This window comes from Carlito syrichta, unplaced genomic scaffold (genome assembly GCF_000164805.1).
Source record: "Carlito syrichta isolate Samal-C Ts95f unplaced genomic scaffold, Tarsius_syrichta-2.0.1 Scaffold311602, whole genome shotgun sequence".
NCBI classification, from domain to species: Eukaryota; Metazoa; Chordata; class Mammalia; order Primates; family Tarsiidae; genus Carlito; species Carlito syrichta.
In genome coordinates, this window is record NW_007255698.1 from 292,898 (window position 1) to 310,655 (window position 17,758).

The window sequence follows — 17,758 nt, forward strand, 5'->3', positions numbered from 1 at the left end:
CATCTTCCAACTTAAGAGGAATCAGAACTTCCTAGGGACTACCTTGACCTTGCTGAGTTTATACTTAGGGCATCCTGGAAGGAGCAAAGTGACTCCCACAATCAGCCTCCAAAGGGATGTCACAGCACTTCCATCCGCTGAAGCCCATGTCTCTGCCCAAAGATCACCATGGGACTGAGGAAAAGAGTCCCTGGGTCTAAAATCAGCAGGCAGTGCAAGACTGGAGGTGACCAGGAAGCAGCCACCCAGGTGGCCTCGCCGGTGCTGCACCAAGTGAGTGGCACTGATTGTGGCTCCAGACAGAGGCTCAAGAAGCCTAGAGCCCATAAAAATGAGGTGTAGACGTCCCATCACTGGCATGACGAATGGAACTGCAAGGATAATCATTTTACGGTGTGAGTAGACACCTGGAAATACACGGTGTCTGGCCATGTTTACTTTCCATGGGTGTGGGCTGAGCTGAGACCAAAACCCACAGCTCTGGACTCTTAGCCCTGTCTTCTTTCCACTGCACTGAGGCCTAAGATCTTTCAACTGCACCAAGACCTAGAGTAGAACACGAAATACCAGAATTAAAAAGCATGTAGCCACAGGGAGCCCAGGGGCAGCTCTGCATGTGTCAGATCATGGTTTCTGATCTTCTCACCCTCACCTTTGCCCCACATGAATGGACATGAAGTTGCTCTGGAACATGTAAGCCCCTCCCAAGCCTGGACTTCCTCTATCCTCTGAGAGCCCCACAGGCTTGGAGGGTGACCGGGAGTCAAAGGATGGCAGGGAGGCAGGTGGTTATCTTCACCATCAGGCACCTTAGGGAGAGGTGGCATGTCGGACTCATGAGTGATGGCATTTGATTGAGCCTGTGATCTGGGAATGCATGTTACAGAACATAGCCATTTAAGGAGTTGCACAAATAATGCCTTAATAAACTCGGAGAGTTCTTGCTGCCTGTTGGTTTAAGGCCTGCCAACATAAACCCTGAAATGGGTCCAACTGGCACGAACTAATACACATGCCTGCTAAGAAAGGCAGCTGACCTCTCCTGAGAGGTAACTGGCATGAGGGTTTTGCTCAAGTTTGGGCAATTCCTCCACCAAGAGGCTCCGTCCGACCTGGCTGTGTGGGCCGAGGCAGCGTGTGCTCGGATGCGCCCTCTACACCTGAGAGCGGTCGTGAGGAAAGACAGTCCTGTGAAAGGATCCCTGCCCAGCATTCCTATTTTCCTTCTACTTAGAAAGAGAGACGTAGTGGTGGTGTGGACAGTGTTTCTCGCTGTGGTCATTTTTCCACTCACCTAGTCAACAATGAACTGATTCAGTGTGACAGACTGAGGGAGCACATTAGGGATCTCGTAGTATGCAGGGCTGACAGATGAACTACAGCCCAGCCACAATATCGTGTCTTTAATACCATATCTCAAACATGCACCAGGCTCTGTGGGATCATAGAGGGGAAAGCAGTGCAGTGTAAGCAGAGCTCAGTCAAAGCCAAGTCCAATCCATGCAAACCCACCTGGCACTGCTCCCCCCATGCCCATGGGACAGAGAGGCGCGTGTGTTTTCTGGCTGGTTAGTCATTTAGGTGCTGTGGCTCAGCCAAAGCATGCCTTCTGAGAGGGGTCAGATCTCAGAAAGCCCTTTTCTCTGCCTCCTGGGTTTACATTCCTTCAAGTGCCATCATGCCCTCTCAGGACACAGACCATCTCTCCTCTCACTCAGGTTGCTGCATCTTTGTGCCTGGCATAAGAAGGTTGGGGCAGCTTTTAGACTGTTTTATCCAAGACCTCCCAGCACAGAGCAGCCTCACCACCTGCCCCCAATTCCAGCCTGGGCTACCAAGCTTCTGGCATGTCAGGTACAGGGAAAGGAAGAGAAATGTCCCCCAGCTCCTGGATGCCATGTGGAAATGCCATAGCAATGGCAGTGCTCATGGCTGTTACACTGCTGGAGAGTGTGCACTGTGCTCTGAGTGTATTAGCTTTTCATATCCCCACAATAACCACTTAAGTGAGATACTTTAGACTCCCCACTCTGCAAGGCAAAAGCTGAAGCATTTGATGGACATGTGACTTGCCCAAAGCTATCTATTAGCACAGGCAGTCAAACCCTGACTCCTGGTCTCACGGATGCATTAACACAGGCCAAAGTCAAGCTCATCATATGCAACACCTCCTGGTTCGGGCCCCGGGTGCAGTACCTGGACAGCTCTATCTCCACTTTCTTTTTTATGCAAACATAAAGTTCATAATTCATTCCTAGCGCAAACAGGCAGCTACCATTTAGACGTGTTGCCATAATGCTGTAAGCAGAACATCTGCCAAAATGGATAATCAGATTAGAGGATTGAGAGGGTTAATCACTAAAGTCCTCATTTTCAGGGTTATATTTAGCAGAAAGTAATGGACCTTGACCTTTTAAATGTGAAGACAGATACCTTTTGTTTCAAATATATTGTATTGGTATAAGACACCTCGAAGCTCGTGTTTGCTAACGGTAATTACTAAAGCGCCGTATGCCCTCCAAAGTTGCACTTGTCCCAGCTCCGTGGAAGCACTTTTGTGTCTTAAGTCACACAGGGGGACAAGCTGCTGCTTGGGGCGGGGCGAGGCGGTAGCTGTGGTTGGAGGGGGACCTCTGCTAGGACTTGCACTGTTTTATGTTTTCTCTTCCTGACAATAAGCTGAGGAAGACTGAGTGGACCAGGAAGCCTGTGTTGAGGACTGAGCACACAGCCCAGACCACACACTGAACCACATGGGACAGGGTGTTGCTTGTGAGTCTTACTGTCCTTGGTCTTCCTTCCTCCCAGTGGTGGTGACGTCTAGCCCAGTCCAAGGCAGGCCCTGGGCTGCTGCAGGGCCTTTGTTCTCTTCCTCTGGGAGGACTTCCCTCCCCCCATTCTCCCAGTCTCAGCTCTGCACTCTCTTGCTCTTCCGCACACACCCGGGTCTTGCTTTTTCTACCTGGACATCTTTATTGCTGACTGTTTTCCAGCCCACCCTGAAGTCCACATCTGAGTGTGTCCCTCTCCTATTGGTGCCCCTTTTCACTGCTCCCTTTCCCAGCCACATTTGTCAAAACGTGCTCCCCACTGTCTGCCTCCAGCTCCTCCTCTCTGTCTTTCCCACATTCTACTCCAATTACACTTCCATCTTCCATCGTGGGAAGAGGAAGAGCCGGAAGTGCTGTCGTCAAGGGCAACGGTTGTTGCCACATCCTACCAGACCTCTTCTGAGGTGACAGGGCATCAGGATCCAGACATGAGACACCCCAGGCAACTGCCCCTGAGGTCAGCCAAGGCCACATGTTCCACTCACACTTTGTGTAACTGCTTTTTAGTATTTGCCAATTTCACATCCTTTATCGTTCTTACAACATTTTTCTCAGTCTTCAAGATACCACATACTTCTGGTTTTCCCCTGCAGAGTTGACTGCTCCTTCTCAGTGAATCTGTCCTCCACTGGCTAACAATTAAAGGCTGGGATGTCTCGAGCTCAACCCTGTGAACTCTTCTCTAACTATATCATTTTCTTATGTAGTTTCAAATAAATATGCATATAAAAGTCAAGAAACATGCATATATGTATGCATATATTTATGTATAGTCTTACTCTCTCTCCTCTGAATCTCAAAGCCTTATATCTACTCAGCATCTCCTCTCAGAGGTTTAATAGACATCTCAAACACTGTGTGTCCTACAATGAAGGCTTGATGAGATATCCTCAATCTTCCTCCTTTCTCTGCCACTTAGATCCTCAAGGTAAAAACTCTGGAGTGTCCTTGACCCGGCCTGTCACTTCACCATCCAACCCATCAATGGTCCTGTCCATTTCACCTCCAAATCACACTTTTCATCTGCTCATATTTCCTTATAGCCACACAATCAATGTAGTTCCCATCTGCCCTTTCTTAAGGGACCACTACACTAGGTTTTTACCCAAGATCCATGTCTGCACTCTTTTTTTCCAGTTTTCTTCTTTAAAAAAAAAAAAAATTATATTGTAGAGATGTGGGGTATAAGTAAGGATTTTAACTATACAAGTAAGCTGCATGCAGGTGAAGTTTGGGCCTCCAACTGGCCCTCACTTCTGCTGGTAAAGTTCTGTTTTCCTTCAGACCCGCACAAAAGTCAGAGTATTTTCTGTGTACCAGATCCTGTCATGACACCCCACTCTTTCGAAATAGAGTTAAAACCCTCCCTTAGCTTCTCACTTTAATCCTCCCTGGGGTTAGAGGGCTCTGTGGAGTCCAATCCCTGGCTCCCTTCCCAGCCTCCCCCACTACTCTCTCTGGACCTTGTTACACTCTGGCTGCTCTGTGTCTTCTGTTTGCCCAGCACCACGGGCTTGTTCCCATCATGAGGCCTGGCTGTAAGCTGTTTCTTCCGTCCAGCCCCTCCCACATGAAATGTCCACTCCCAGATCTTCTCTTCCATCTCCTCCCAGCAACTGATCTTGATCCCACAGGCTTGTCTTCTTTATCCGTCTGTGTCTCCTTATCACATGACGGCAGCACAGAATCTCTTTACAGCACTTACCATTTGAAACGACTGTTTGTTAGTGTTGCTGTACAGAACTTTCACAGTTATGAAAGTTCTGTGAGAGCATAAAACGTTCAGAAGAATAAGACCTGGAAAGTTGGGTAGTGAATGCCTGTGAATAAACAAATCTCTTGCTATTACCCGATCCCTTCTTTTCAAGTACACAGAAAAACAGAGTTGTGCAGGGAAAGACAGAGAGTTGTCACAAAATACATTTGGATGCCTATATGTCACCTGTACTTTAAAAATAAGCTAACATGTTGAGATAGAATGACATTCTTGTAATAAAATAGCAACTGATTTGACTTTTGGCTTTCAAAAGTCAGATCTGATAACATCTGTGACAACCTGATTAGTTGGGGAAAAAACCAAAAACAAATAAAAACTACCTTTTATCTCACCAAAAAAATTAAACTGAAAAGAAAGATCTACCCCGTGATGTTATCGACATAATAAGAGATAAGGAAGCTGTTTTGGTTTCTGTTTCAATGTCAAACAATCAAGAGTGGCTGGCTAACAGTCATTACACGGTATATACTTGACAAATATATAAATGTTACCTGCTATCATTTTATCAGCCTAAGTAGAGAAAAGGAAAAAAATTGATACATGCAACTAAAGGCATCACACACAAGTACTTGTCGATGTTTAGAGCATGAGAAATGCCAAAACACTGCAAGCTAACAGCGTCTCACTTAGTCCCCAGGATAGCCGTCCACTCCCCTTTGCTGATTTCATCTGGTCTCCCTCACTTTCGAGACCCCTGGGCTGGTATCTTGTTCTCTTCTCTTTCTTATGTACACTGGATGTTTTCCTCTGCTCTGAGGGTTCTCCACTAAATGCTAGCATCTCACCAGACTCCAGAATGCCTGTTCAGATGAGTAACCAACAGACATCTCACTCTGAGTGTAGTCCCGCACGGTTTTTCTGAGCTCAGGTAACAGCAAATCGCTTTTTCCAGTTTCTCAGGCCAAACACATCGGGGTCATTTTGATTTTTTTTCTTCCTTTTGCATTCTACATCTGATCTATCAGCCCATCCTGTTGTCTCTACTTTAGAAAGATATTGAGCATCTCGCCTCCTGTCCCTATTTCCACACCTGTCACTGGGATTGAGCCACCATCAAATCTCACCTTGATAACAATTGCCTCTTTCCCGCTTCCATTCATGCCCCTACGGTCTAGGCTCCAAAAAGCTGCCAGAGTAACCCTGCTAAAACATAAGACAGGAGCTGTCACTCTAGTGCTCATGAACTTCCAGTGTTCCCTGAGTCACTGGGTATGAGAGTTCTCACATTGGCCTGGTAACACTTACAGGATCACAGATTTCATGCCCTACTCTTCCCCCACATTCAATGGGCTCCTGGTCTTCAGGCAGGTCCACTCCCCCAGCACTTGGGTTCCCCAGAATGACCTTCCTGTAGGCTTCTGCCCAACTCAGGCTCTTGTTTCCCCCTTGGGTCTTCACTCAAGTAGCATCACCACAGAGAGAGCTTCTCTGGCCACCCTCACTACAATTGAAAGATTTGTGACACTTTCTTTTCTTATTTCTTTCCTCCTTTTTTTTCCTCCCTAGCACTTATATCAACCAAAATATAGTATATTTTATTTTAGTTTCTTGTATTTGTCTCCATTACTAGAATATAAATTTTTTGAACTCAAATTTTTTTAATCTATTTTTTTCTCTGCTCTTCCCTTAAGCATCTAGTTTGGCATACAATAGGCCTTCAGTAAATATTTGGTGAATGAATGAACAAAACGTTAGCTATTATCCTTTTATAGTCCCAAGAAAAATGAAAGAATGAAAAAGAAACGTTCAGAATAATTAATTTTATAGCCATGTGTTTACAAGTGTATCATGCATTATATAGTAAGTTTATTGCAGAAAAATGTGTTAAACTACACACTTATAAATCAAATAATATTTCAAGTGTGCTGAAAACATTTCTATTTCAAAGAATCTGTAATTACTTCTCCATATAAAAGGACTTTTAAAAGTAATTTGAATAATTTCTCTCTAGTCTGGCCCTTCTCAAATTATTTTATTTATTAAGTATTCCTACTTCAAACACACTTATGTATAATGTGTAAAAACAAACAGAAAACAGGCTGAACTTTTCATTAGCTCATTTTCATTCTAAAATAAATTAGTGAGAAACATAATGGAAACTGAAAGACAGCATAAGACTCTGAAGCTGCTCTGTCAAGCTCTATCCTCCCAAAGCATTTACTGGACTAGGAAATGTGGTGTGTCATGGAAGTTCTGGTCCCTCTCTTTGTAGCCTCCAGGACTTGCTGGCATCGCTAAGCATATCTGCCTTTCTCTTCTGCACTTTGACAATGCACTCTTTTTTTTTTGAGAATTCTCAATGTATTGAGGCATAAGCACTAAAAAATGTTTCTTGTTTTTACAGAACTTGCCTATGTTGTGTTTAACTCCCATATCCCAATGAGTAGCTATTCCCTCAACAGTTATTTTAGCTGCTGTCATCAACATTATCCATATTTGGCTCATAAAAACTCATCCTGGAATTTAGGACCAAGAAAATAGGTGATGTCCCCCCCTCCACCTTCCTGGGCTCTGTGACCATGAGTGCCATTGAACCCCAAGGCCCATTTGTACAAGAAATATTTCAGAATGGCTCATCAATTCTCTGTATAGAATACAAAAAAGCAGCTAATTATAAAGACAGGTTTTAAGACGAAAATCTTTGTCATGACAACACATCACAGGTCAGATTTTTTTACATGGAGAATCACCAGGGACATAGCTGAGGATACAGACTGACACAGATACATGCTCACAGATGCAGTGAGGAACATGATTTTCTGAAAATAAAAAAAAGTTATTGGTGAATAATCTTCCCTTTACTTATAAAATATATGCATTATTGTAAAATTCAGTGTATATAACAGTCATGAAAAACATGTTATGTTTCTATGTAAAATGGAGGGTCAAAGATTCAAATAACCATAAATATGGTTTTAACCTGCGTGAATGTCTTATACAATACATGGCAGTCGTGCTGAATGTGGCACATTTCTCTTCTGCAGTGGGGCTCTGGGCAGTTCAAGGTGTCTAATATCCCTCTTCTATACCCACAGAAACCCTGGAAAAGTGGAATAAACAACCTGACATGTTTTCAAAAGTTCCCCCAGGGGGCAGTATCGCCTTCCCCACCCTCACCCCACCCCACCCCAGAGAAACATGGCTCTGTGGCTGGGACATGGCTCTAAGGTATTTCCCTTCCTCCTCTCGTCTTTGCTGTTTTGGACCTTGGATCCTCTGATGGCAGGGCTGGAAAGAAAGAGCAAAGGGCAAATGCTTCTTTCTTACCTGGGACCATTCCGCTGTTTGCTTGACTGTGGGTCTTCAGCCTCCCCTCACTGTGGGTGGGGATGGCTGGTGATAGGGTCAGTAATCTTATCACCCCTCTTAGGACTTTTTGAAGAGAGGTGGTTCAACCTGAAAGCTTAGAACACAAGGGGCAGGGGAAAGACTTCATGCCATTATCATCAACTCTGAACCCTCTATGTGATTCTGGGTCTGAAATAACAACTCAGCCAGGCTTGATGGCTCAGCCTGTAATCCCGTGCTTTGGGAGGCTGAGGTGAGTGGATTGCATGAGCCCATGGGTTCGAGACCCGCCCAGGCAACTTGGTGAGACCTCATCTCTACAAAAAATCAAAAATTAGCCGGGCGTGGTAGCGCTTGCCTGTAGTTCCAGCTACTTGGAAGGCTGAGGTAGAAGGATCGCCGGAGCCCAGTAAGTCGAGGCTGTAGTGACCGGAAGCAGCCACTGTACTCCAGTCTGGGTGACGGAGTGAGAGTCCAACTTAAAAAAAAAAAAAATTAAAAAAAAAAGAAGAGGCCGGGCTCGGTGGCTCAGCCTGTAATCCTGCGCCTTTGGGAGACTGAGGTGAGTGGATTGCCTGAGCCTGCGGGTTCGAGATCCGCCTGGGCAGTGAGACCTCATCTCTACAGTAAATAAAAAAATCAGCCGGGCGTGGTAGCGCATGCCTGTAATTCCGGCTCCTTGGAAGGCTGAGGCGGAAGGATCGCCGGAGCCCAGCAGGTCGAGGCTGCGGTGTCCGGGAGCGGCCACTGCACTCCAGTCTGGGCGACAGAGTGAGACTCCAACTCAAAAAAAAAAAGAAGAAATAACAACTCTAGTCCTTTACACTACTTTGAAGAAGAGTAGCAGAGAGAAACATACCAGCAGAGTACACCCAGACCAGAACACACATGCCTGTGTCAAAAGCTTCACTCTGCTGCCATTTTTCATGAGTCTTACATACACAGAATTTTTTTGAACCCTTGGCTCCAATATAACTCTGAACATTTGGAAGCTCCATGCAGACAATGTACACTGTCCTTTTTTGAGTCCTTGAGGGAAGTGACATTTGGATCCCTATCCTTCAATTTTTTTTTCATGCACCTGTGGTGTTAAATTTGGCAAGGTTTCTTGAATCCTTTAAGAATAAATTTTCTCAAGCCAGGCTCAGTGGCTCAGCCTGTAATCCGGCGCCTTTGGGAGGCTGAGGTGAGTGGGTTGCCTGAGCTCACGGGTTCGAGACCTGCCTGGGCAGTGAGACCTCATCTCTACAGTAAATTAAAAAATCAGCCGGGCGTGGTAGCGCATGCCTGTAATTCGGGCTACTCGGAAGGCTGAGGTGGAAGGATCGCCCAGAGCCCAGCAGGCAAGGCTGCGGTGACCGGGAGCGGCCACTGCGCTCCAGTCGGGGTGACCGAGTGAGACTCCAACTCAAAAAAAAAAAAGGAATAAATTTTCTCTAAATAAAGTGCTTTTCATTTAAATAATATTGAACATGGCGAATCACAGCATATTAAAGTTGAGAAACTACTTATTAATGAAATGAAGTTAGGTGATTTGCAGTTTTTCTATGCCTGGGTAAATATTCATGTCATATGCACCAAACAATATACAGAACAATAGGCAGTAATGAGGAAGTAAAAGTTATGCAAGCAATGGTCTCTTGCAAAGGCCTGCATAATCCGCTGTGTCCTAGGTTGTGTTTCCTAGAAGCAGAGCCTAAGACAGAGATTCTTGTCTAAGTGAATTACCAAGGGTGAGCACTCAGGAGAACCTTCTGAAGGGATGAGGAAAGAGAATGGCACAGGAATTAGTCAAAAGTGATTTCAGAAGTCCAGTATCATTTTAAATCCATGAGGAGCTCTAGAAGGTTCTCAAGTTTGACAAAGTTTTTCAGCCTAGAGGTCAGGAGGCTAGGTTGTCAGGATTCCATGTCTGTCAGTCTTTTGCTACAAGCCAACTTCAGGGGCCAGATGGGAGAATTGCCTCCCAGGAAGCACCAGGAGAAGTAGCTCCCATCAGCCAAGGGCCAAGCTGTGCATGATGTTTGTCCTTGACCGTCAACACCTGTGGCTGCTGGAGAATGGGTATCCCACCCTGCAAAAGGTCAACAGAAGCATCTGCTGTGCATCTGCTCTGCAGGAAATTAAAGGAGGTAAGTCGTGGCCATGTGACATCCTTGAAGTGATCTCACCTGTCAGCAAGTGCTGTGTAAGGAAGCACATTCAAGAAGTCTAGAGACACAGAGCCAGTGTGTTCCCAGTGTCTGCGCTGAGCTATGCATGGTTATACAGTTCTCACCTATGTCAGCCCCGTTTAATTCTCTCAACAAATCTAGAGGGTGGGGAATATCATTGCTCCCATTTCCCAGTAAACTGAAGCACAGACATGTTAAGTAACTTGGTAGAGGCCACACAGCTAGCAAGTACCAATGAATGGCTATTGAGTCAGCAAGAATATGGTAGGACTTCCTGGAACAGAGAAAATAAAACTCTAAACCTTACCTCAGACCTACCAAATCAAAATAACTGAAGTTCCATGTTTCCACATGTTACCTGAAGTGATTCTTGCACACACTGAAGTGTCAGAGCCATTATCTAGCAGAAAGAGAAGTTTTCCAAAATGAAGAAAAGTTATACAAGGAACAATGTCAACAGGTAAACAATACTCAGGGAGTTTTATATATTGTCTGAAGGAATTGAGAACGGAATTTCAATCCAAGCAATTACATTAAATCCCCTACATATGAACAAGTCCCCTTCCAAGATGGCATCGAGTGAACAGGCAAGAAAAGCTGCTGACTGGAGGAGGGAGAGGAGGTGGGAGATGGCAGAGCTGAAGGATCATAGGCAGACGGAGGGCCAGCTGCCATGTCACTCATGCCTGATGTTGATGGCACAGGTGCTCGTTCCTTGTTGGATTCAATTCTATCTACCTTCTTGATAAAACAGTGGTTTTATCAATGACATCTTTCTTCCTCATCATAGATGACATGGTAGCAAACTTCATGTACCAGTCTACATTTTGTTCCTGCTCCTCCCCAAATAATGCAAATGCACATTCGCATATTTGAAAATTCACAACTTGGGTAACCCCCTTGGGTCCTTTCACACTCTGGGAGCTTCTCTGTCCTCTCAATAAATCCTGCTTCCCCCCCCCAAAAAAAACAACAAATAAACAAAAGACAGTTCACAGCTGGGAGGTTGGTCTGTAGGGGATTTACTGTATTAGGCAGGAAAAAATAAATTTTATTGTCACATTGTTTCTTAAAATGAAGACCAGAATAGCAAAAATGAAGAGCATAAGAATCGCTGAGTGTGGTGCTGTCCTGGGCAGGCATTTATCCCTAAAGCTGTCTTAAACCCCGCCTTCTCCAGAGAAGAACAGGATATTCTAAGACTGGGAAGGGAAATATTATTTCCTCAAAGGTGCTAGAAAGGAAAACACCATTTAGGTAAGGAAATCAGGTAACTGCTGATATGTTATGGGCAGAGTATCTTCACATAGATGCGCTATTGTATTCTGTCTCAGAAACAGCATGTGATCTGAAGATGTCTGCTTTTATAAAAATACTCTATTGTAAAAACTGGACTGGAGAGACAAAGGAGGAAAAGAGGGACCTGTCAAGGGAGAGACTGTAAACCTGACACCACTTGGTTCCTGTGGAATATTTTCTAGTGATTTCGTAGGAGCACCACCACTGTCGAGTTGTCTCTCCCAGTACCCACTGATCTAACTGGGAGAAGAGGGTTGCTGAGGGCATGGAAGGCAGAGTCTCTCCTTCTGGGGTGATGCTCGTTGCAAATCAGACTCCATGTCCCTTTCAACCTGCAACATTCACTCATCATTATCAGATTCACTGTGGCAGGTACATACAAATTCCAGATGTTGTTTGGAAAAACACTTCTAAGTAATATACTAGTTTATTTCTGATTGAGAAGACTGTTTACTATATTTCCATCTTATGGTTCACATTTCAATCCATTATTTATAATGAACTTATAATGATACTTTTTAATGGTTCCCCTTTAATACCAGATTAAATGCTCTAGCAATTTAGGGCATTAAAGGGCCAGTCCTCCAAATGACCTTAAACAGAGCTAAATGGCATACATCATATGGTGGCAGACTTTGGAACTGAAGATGAGGGGAGGAAACCCCACATTTTACACTGCACAAAAGACCAGGGGAAAGGCGGAGCTTTCTGCATTTTACAACACATACTGTCGAAACTCACCCCTCCCCACAAACCTACTGACAGGTGTTCAGGGTCAAATACTTGATTTAATCATATTAGTGAAGATTATGCAGAGGCTTTAAAATCCCAAAGCTAGTGTGACATGTTAGAGTCATTAAGAGAGAAAGCTCACGAGAAACTGGTAATTGTGGGGAAGTTAAAACAAAACCAGAGACAATTTACTTCGTAAGTCAGTAGTGCTGAGGGCAGTGCTGGGAGATGGACTTGAAGTAAGTCCAGCCACGCAGGGATGTGTGCTAAACTTCTACCTCTTTAGCAGGTGAAAGATGCCTGTGATCAACATTGAGGACCTGACGGAGAAGGACAAGCTGAAGATGCAAGTTGACCAGCTCAAGAAAGAGGTGACGCTGGAAAGAATGCTGGTGAGTGGCACTTTCTTTTGAGTTTTATTCTAAGCTTGAGATACTGTGGAAGTTCCAGGTCAGAAAACATGGATGAGAAAGGCTAGATGGAGTTAAGAACACATTGTTCATGTAGAAAATCATTAAAGATTAAGAATATTAATAATCACAATTATCTCTTGATTCAGACTCTAAATCAAGGGGGTTTGCTGACTATTTTCCTTAGTAAAGCTTAACACTTAGCCTAACTTTGTATGACCACTAAGCTAAAAATGTGTTTACATTTTTAAAGAGTTAAGAAAGAGGAAGGGAGGAAAGAAAGATGGATGGAAGGAAGGAAAGAAGGAAGGAAGGAAGGAGGAAGGAAGGGAGGGAGGGAGGGAGAGAAGGAAGGGAGGGCAGGAAAAAGGAATTAGGAAGGAAGAAACAGGAGGGAGGGAGGGCAGAAGGAAGGAATTAGGAAGGATGAAAGGAAGGAAGGAAGGAGAGAAGGAAGGGTAAAAGAAAGAGAAAAGGGAGAAAGGGAGAAAGAGAGAAGGAAGAAAGGAGAAGACCAAAAAGAATGTGAGACAAAGACCATACTTTAGCTGAGACATACAATGAAGCCATGCACCCAGGCATCCATGCTTCCCCTTCTGAACTGATGAGCATCTCTTGATAATGCAACATTTTGCCACTTCCACAGTACTTTTGGCTCCGTCCCTCCTCTCCAGCAGTCATGGTCAGTAATAAATGAGGACATTCTCTTCTTCTTTTGCAAATAAAGATGAGTTCAAGCACAGAACTCACTGGTCCCTCCTAAAAACATCTGGCAAATCTTGGAAAGGGTTACCAAGAGTTCGCTGTCATTCAGGGGAGTAGAAATGGCAAAGAAATAAAAGTCTCCACCAAACCACAGTGACTGGATCTTGGAGGATGGAGACACATATTTCAGATTTCCCCAATTTAGAAAAGTCATTGGAACAAAACTCCTCCACAAAAGGATGGCAGCACAGCTTGTATTTCCAAAACATCTCATTTTATCAAGACTGAGTAAGAGGAGTTCATATCATCTTCATACTTTGCTCGAAACTCCTACTCCCAATCAAAATTGAGGTTTTTGGCTTCATTTCCTGTTGCCCTTCCATTCAGATAAAATTGTAAAGATAAAACTAAATCATTAATTGGCACAAAACTTGGAACACATCCCAAATAAGTTAAAGTCCTTATCTTTATAATTCAGGGTAAATAAAATATATTTGGGGATGCAAAGACTTATTTTTCCTTCTTAACTTGAAATATCCATGAACTGATTAACTATTTATACCCTCAGAATTGTTTGCAGGCAATCTGGTTGTCTCCATGTCTGTTATTCACTTGCGCTAAGTTTGCCTTGGAATGTTTATTTGGGGTAAACGTCATGTACGTAAACAGCCATCAACGTTGGGGTTCCTTTTCCCCATCGTTCAATGTCTCCTTGCTCTCAGGAGAATTCAATGAGTTCAGTGAATATGAATTCAATGCTGGCTGCAGAAGCTTCAGATTTACAGATACAAACATGCATTTATTTATTTATTTTTTGAGTTAGAGTCTCACTCTGTCGCCCAGACTGGAGTGCAGTGGCCGCTTCCGGCCACCACAGCCTCGACCTGCTGGGCTCCGGCGATCCTTCCGCCTCAGCCTTCCAAGTAGCCGGAATTACAGGCATGCGCTACCACGCCCGGCTGATTTTCTGATTTATTGTAGAGATGAGGTCTCGCTGCCCAGGCGGGTCTTGAACCCACGGGCTCAGGCAATCCACTCACCTCAGCCTCCCAAAGGCGCGGGATTATGGGCTGAGCCACCGAGCCCGGCTACAAACATGCATTTATATACACCCACACACTTATATGCACAGACATACATACTTATATATGCACATACTTATATGCACACACATGTTTATATATGCTTACATACGCACTTATACACATATTGCCTTAGTCTGTTGAGGCTGCTGTGACAGAATGCCACATGCCGTGTGGTTTATAAACCAAAGACATTCATCTCTCACAGTTCTGGAAGTTGCATAATCCAAGATTAAGGCACCAGCAGATCTGGTGTCTGGTGAGGGCCTACTCCCTTGTTCATGAACGGCTTTTTGCTGTCTCTTCTCCTGGTGAACCGGGCTTTCTGAGCTCTCTGGGATTCTTTTATAAGGACACTGATCCTATTTGTGAGGGCTTTGTCCTTATGACCTGTTTACTTCCCAAAGGCCCCGTGTTGGAGGTCTGGATTTCAACATATGAATTTTCAGGGGATAAAAGCATTTTGTCTAATATACATACATAGTATAGATAGGAATTATATAATTTAATGGGATATAAATGTTAATGTGTGTGTGTGTGTGTCTACACGTGTGTGTGTGATGGAACTGCCAGGTCCTGAATCTCTTCCTCTACACAGGTGACACAGTAGCATGCAGCATGGTTTGGTGGACATATGCTGGGACCATATTTCTGGTTCAGATCCTGGCTCTACCCCAACCCTTGCCTGTGTAACCCTCACTCAAGTTCACTGTCTTTCCAGTGCCGCTGTTTTCTCAGCATGAGGATAATGGCAGCATCTAATTCAGAGGGCATTGGGAAGACCAGGGGACTATGTGTGCAAAGCTCTGAAAGCCATGCCCAGTTACACCGGGTGCTTTCTACCATTACATTATTCTTAAAGTCATTCTTTGTATTTATGAACCAGGCCCATTTATATCATGCCTCAGTCGATTTTGTTAAGGCACTAGGATCATCAGAGCAAGATAATTCTTTGCATTGAGTTTCTGGAGCCGACAGATTGGAAGGACTGAAAGTCACTGTATTGGACAATGACTAATGGCATCTTTGTGGTAATAGCTAAAAACAGTCACCATGTGGTTGATGTGATTTGTACCAGGCACTTGTTAGGCATTTAAGGCAACCAGGGAAGCTTCTCCTTTTTGTAGACAGGGCCTCTGACCTTGGAGGAGCTCCCTTAACTAAGGCCACAGGGCTAGTACGTGAGCAGAGCCTAAGGTCCACCCGGAGGGGCCTGACTCCAGTGTCCATGCTCCTTCTACCGTGGCGGGCAACCCTGTGTTTAACCACACATTTTTATAATAAGCCCCACTGAGCTAATGTGGAGCACACACATGTCATTGCAGGCAACAGCCTGCTCCTCAGAGCCTCAGTCCTAGCCAAATACTACTAAACCAAGCCCTCACGAGCCCTGAGTGAAGGACAGTGGTTGACACTTCTGTTCTTGTCATCTGGGGGGATGGGCAAAAGTGTTGGCCTTTGGGGGAAGGCATGGGACCATGGAGGAAGGGAAAAGTAGATCTAAATGACTTCATGTTTCAAGAGTGTTTGTAAATCTACAAGGATCATCCCACGGAGGAGGCGCCTGACTAACGCGTCTTTGCTCACACGGAAAATAATCTGTTCTAATATGTTGTTCATGAGCTTGAGTAGTTGTAAAATAATGTTAAGTCTTATGTCTAAAGTTGCTTGAAATTTGCATATAAAAATAGCATAAATATTTCATTTAGGGAAAAAAACCCGACAAATTAGTTAAACAATTTATGGATTACAAAAAATAGTTCTGCACTGCTGCCATGAGAGCTATACTACTCAGAAACAAAACAACTTGAAGCTCAAAGATCATGGAAAGCTTGACCCCATGTGTGTGTTGAATGTGTGCACACACAAACACATATTTATTTTGCATATGCAGAGAGCACTGCCTCTCTCTAGAAGGAGCGTTGTGTGGTGCCCTCACAGGTGCTGACTGAGTCCTTTGAAACACCAAAACCCGATCTTTCATGACCACATGACTATGATGGTGTAGACGAGCGAGGAGCCAGCTCACAGGCAACATGAATGATTCTGCTCAGCAAATAGGCACTGACTGAGTGCGGCAACGCAGGCCATGCTCTAGGTGCACTGGATGCATCAGCCCAGGTCCCCGACCTATGGCAGCCTGGTTGGTGCCCTGCCAAGATCAACCACTGTGGGTTAGTTTAGTGTGAACTCGCTCATGTGAACCTCTGAGAACCCAGGCGTGGTGATAAGCCTGGAATCTAATAATTATTCATTCCCTTTTCACTTGACAAGGCACATTTTTGGAATGAGGAAAGAGATTCAATCGGTGTTCCCATTCTGGCCTTGAGTCCCCAGCTGTGTTCTGACCCCTGGGTCTTGCCTCCTTTGAGGAGGCTGGAGGCGGTGTCTGCTAGGAAGCTCCACCGGAGTGTGGCCAGCTGTCTGTCCTTTGCCTGCAGTGAGCTGGGAGGCTGGGGCAGGGTCAGCTCTTCTTTCTCCTGCAGAGCTCCTGCACATTGGCAGGAAGCAGAGAGAGCCACATTGACTAGACACACCACGATGCTCTGTTCTACACATCCTCAGAATCTGCAGTGTCCTTTTCAAAACCCACTGAACGCTTTCTCTTCCCCCCGCCCCAGGTGTCCAAGTGCTGCGAGGAAGTGCGTGACTACGTGGAGGAGCGCTCTGGGGAGGACCCGCTGGTGAAGGGGATCCCGGAGGACAAAAACCCCTTCAAGGAGCTCAAGGGTGGCTGCGTGATCTCATAAGAGGAGAGGGGAGTCTTGGGACGGCCCAAATTTTAATGGCAGGACATGGATTTTTCTCATATATGATAGTACTATCAGCATGTATTGGATTTTTTAAATTGGTAAATATAAACTTTTAATAAAAATTGGGATGTGGTAACACACAAGTTCATGTTTCTCTTAAAGCATTTAGCGCGGGGTGTTTTTCTTTTTTAGTTTGGAAAACACAGTTTATTTCAACAGTAAATTAGAGAAAGAGAGAGCCTGAGAGAGAAAAAGAGACAAAATTCACCTCCCTAAGGTAGGGGAGGGGGCCAAAGCTTAGGAAAACATGGTGGCCATTGCTCTAAGAGTCACACGGTCTGGCCAGTGCTTCATAAAAACAATGGCCTAGCACAGGGTTTAATACATAATTGTCAATAAATATAAATGGAAATGTCTTTAAAAATAATTTCTATGTTTATGAATGATTTTATAGTATTCTGAGTTGCCAGCAAATAGTTAATGTTTTATTTTGGGGTTTTTTTTTCACTTTTTTTTCAACACTTAATTTTATGGTTAGACTTGTATTTTCTCTCCCAACTCTTCCTCTGCTTACAGAATTAGGAAGCCTATTCTTCTGGTACACATATCAACTATCTTGTGACTTCTTCCCACAATGCTCACTGGATTAAGAGTTCAGGCTGTGGTCACAGAGCACAGTGAATTTAGCCAGCACTGGAATTAAATTG

The 17,758-nt window shown here is 44.5% G+C and overlaps 1 protein-coding gene across 1 annotated transcript; it reads left to right on the forward strand.

Moving 5' to 3' along the window:
- Positions 1–12,397: 12,397 nt before the first annotated feature.
- Positions 12,398–17,048, forward strand: GNGT1 (G protein subunit gamma transducin 1). Its single transcript, XM_008068851.1, has 2 exons — positions 12,398–12,493; positions 16,920–17,048. The coding sequence occupies exons 1-2, from the start codon at positions 12,398–12,400 to the stop codon at positions 17,046–17,048; spliced, it is 225 nt and encodes a 74-aa protein (XP_008067042.1).
- The last annotated feature ends 710 nt before the right edge of the window (positions 17,049–17,758 follow it).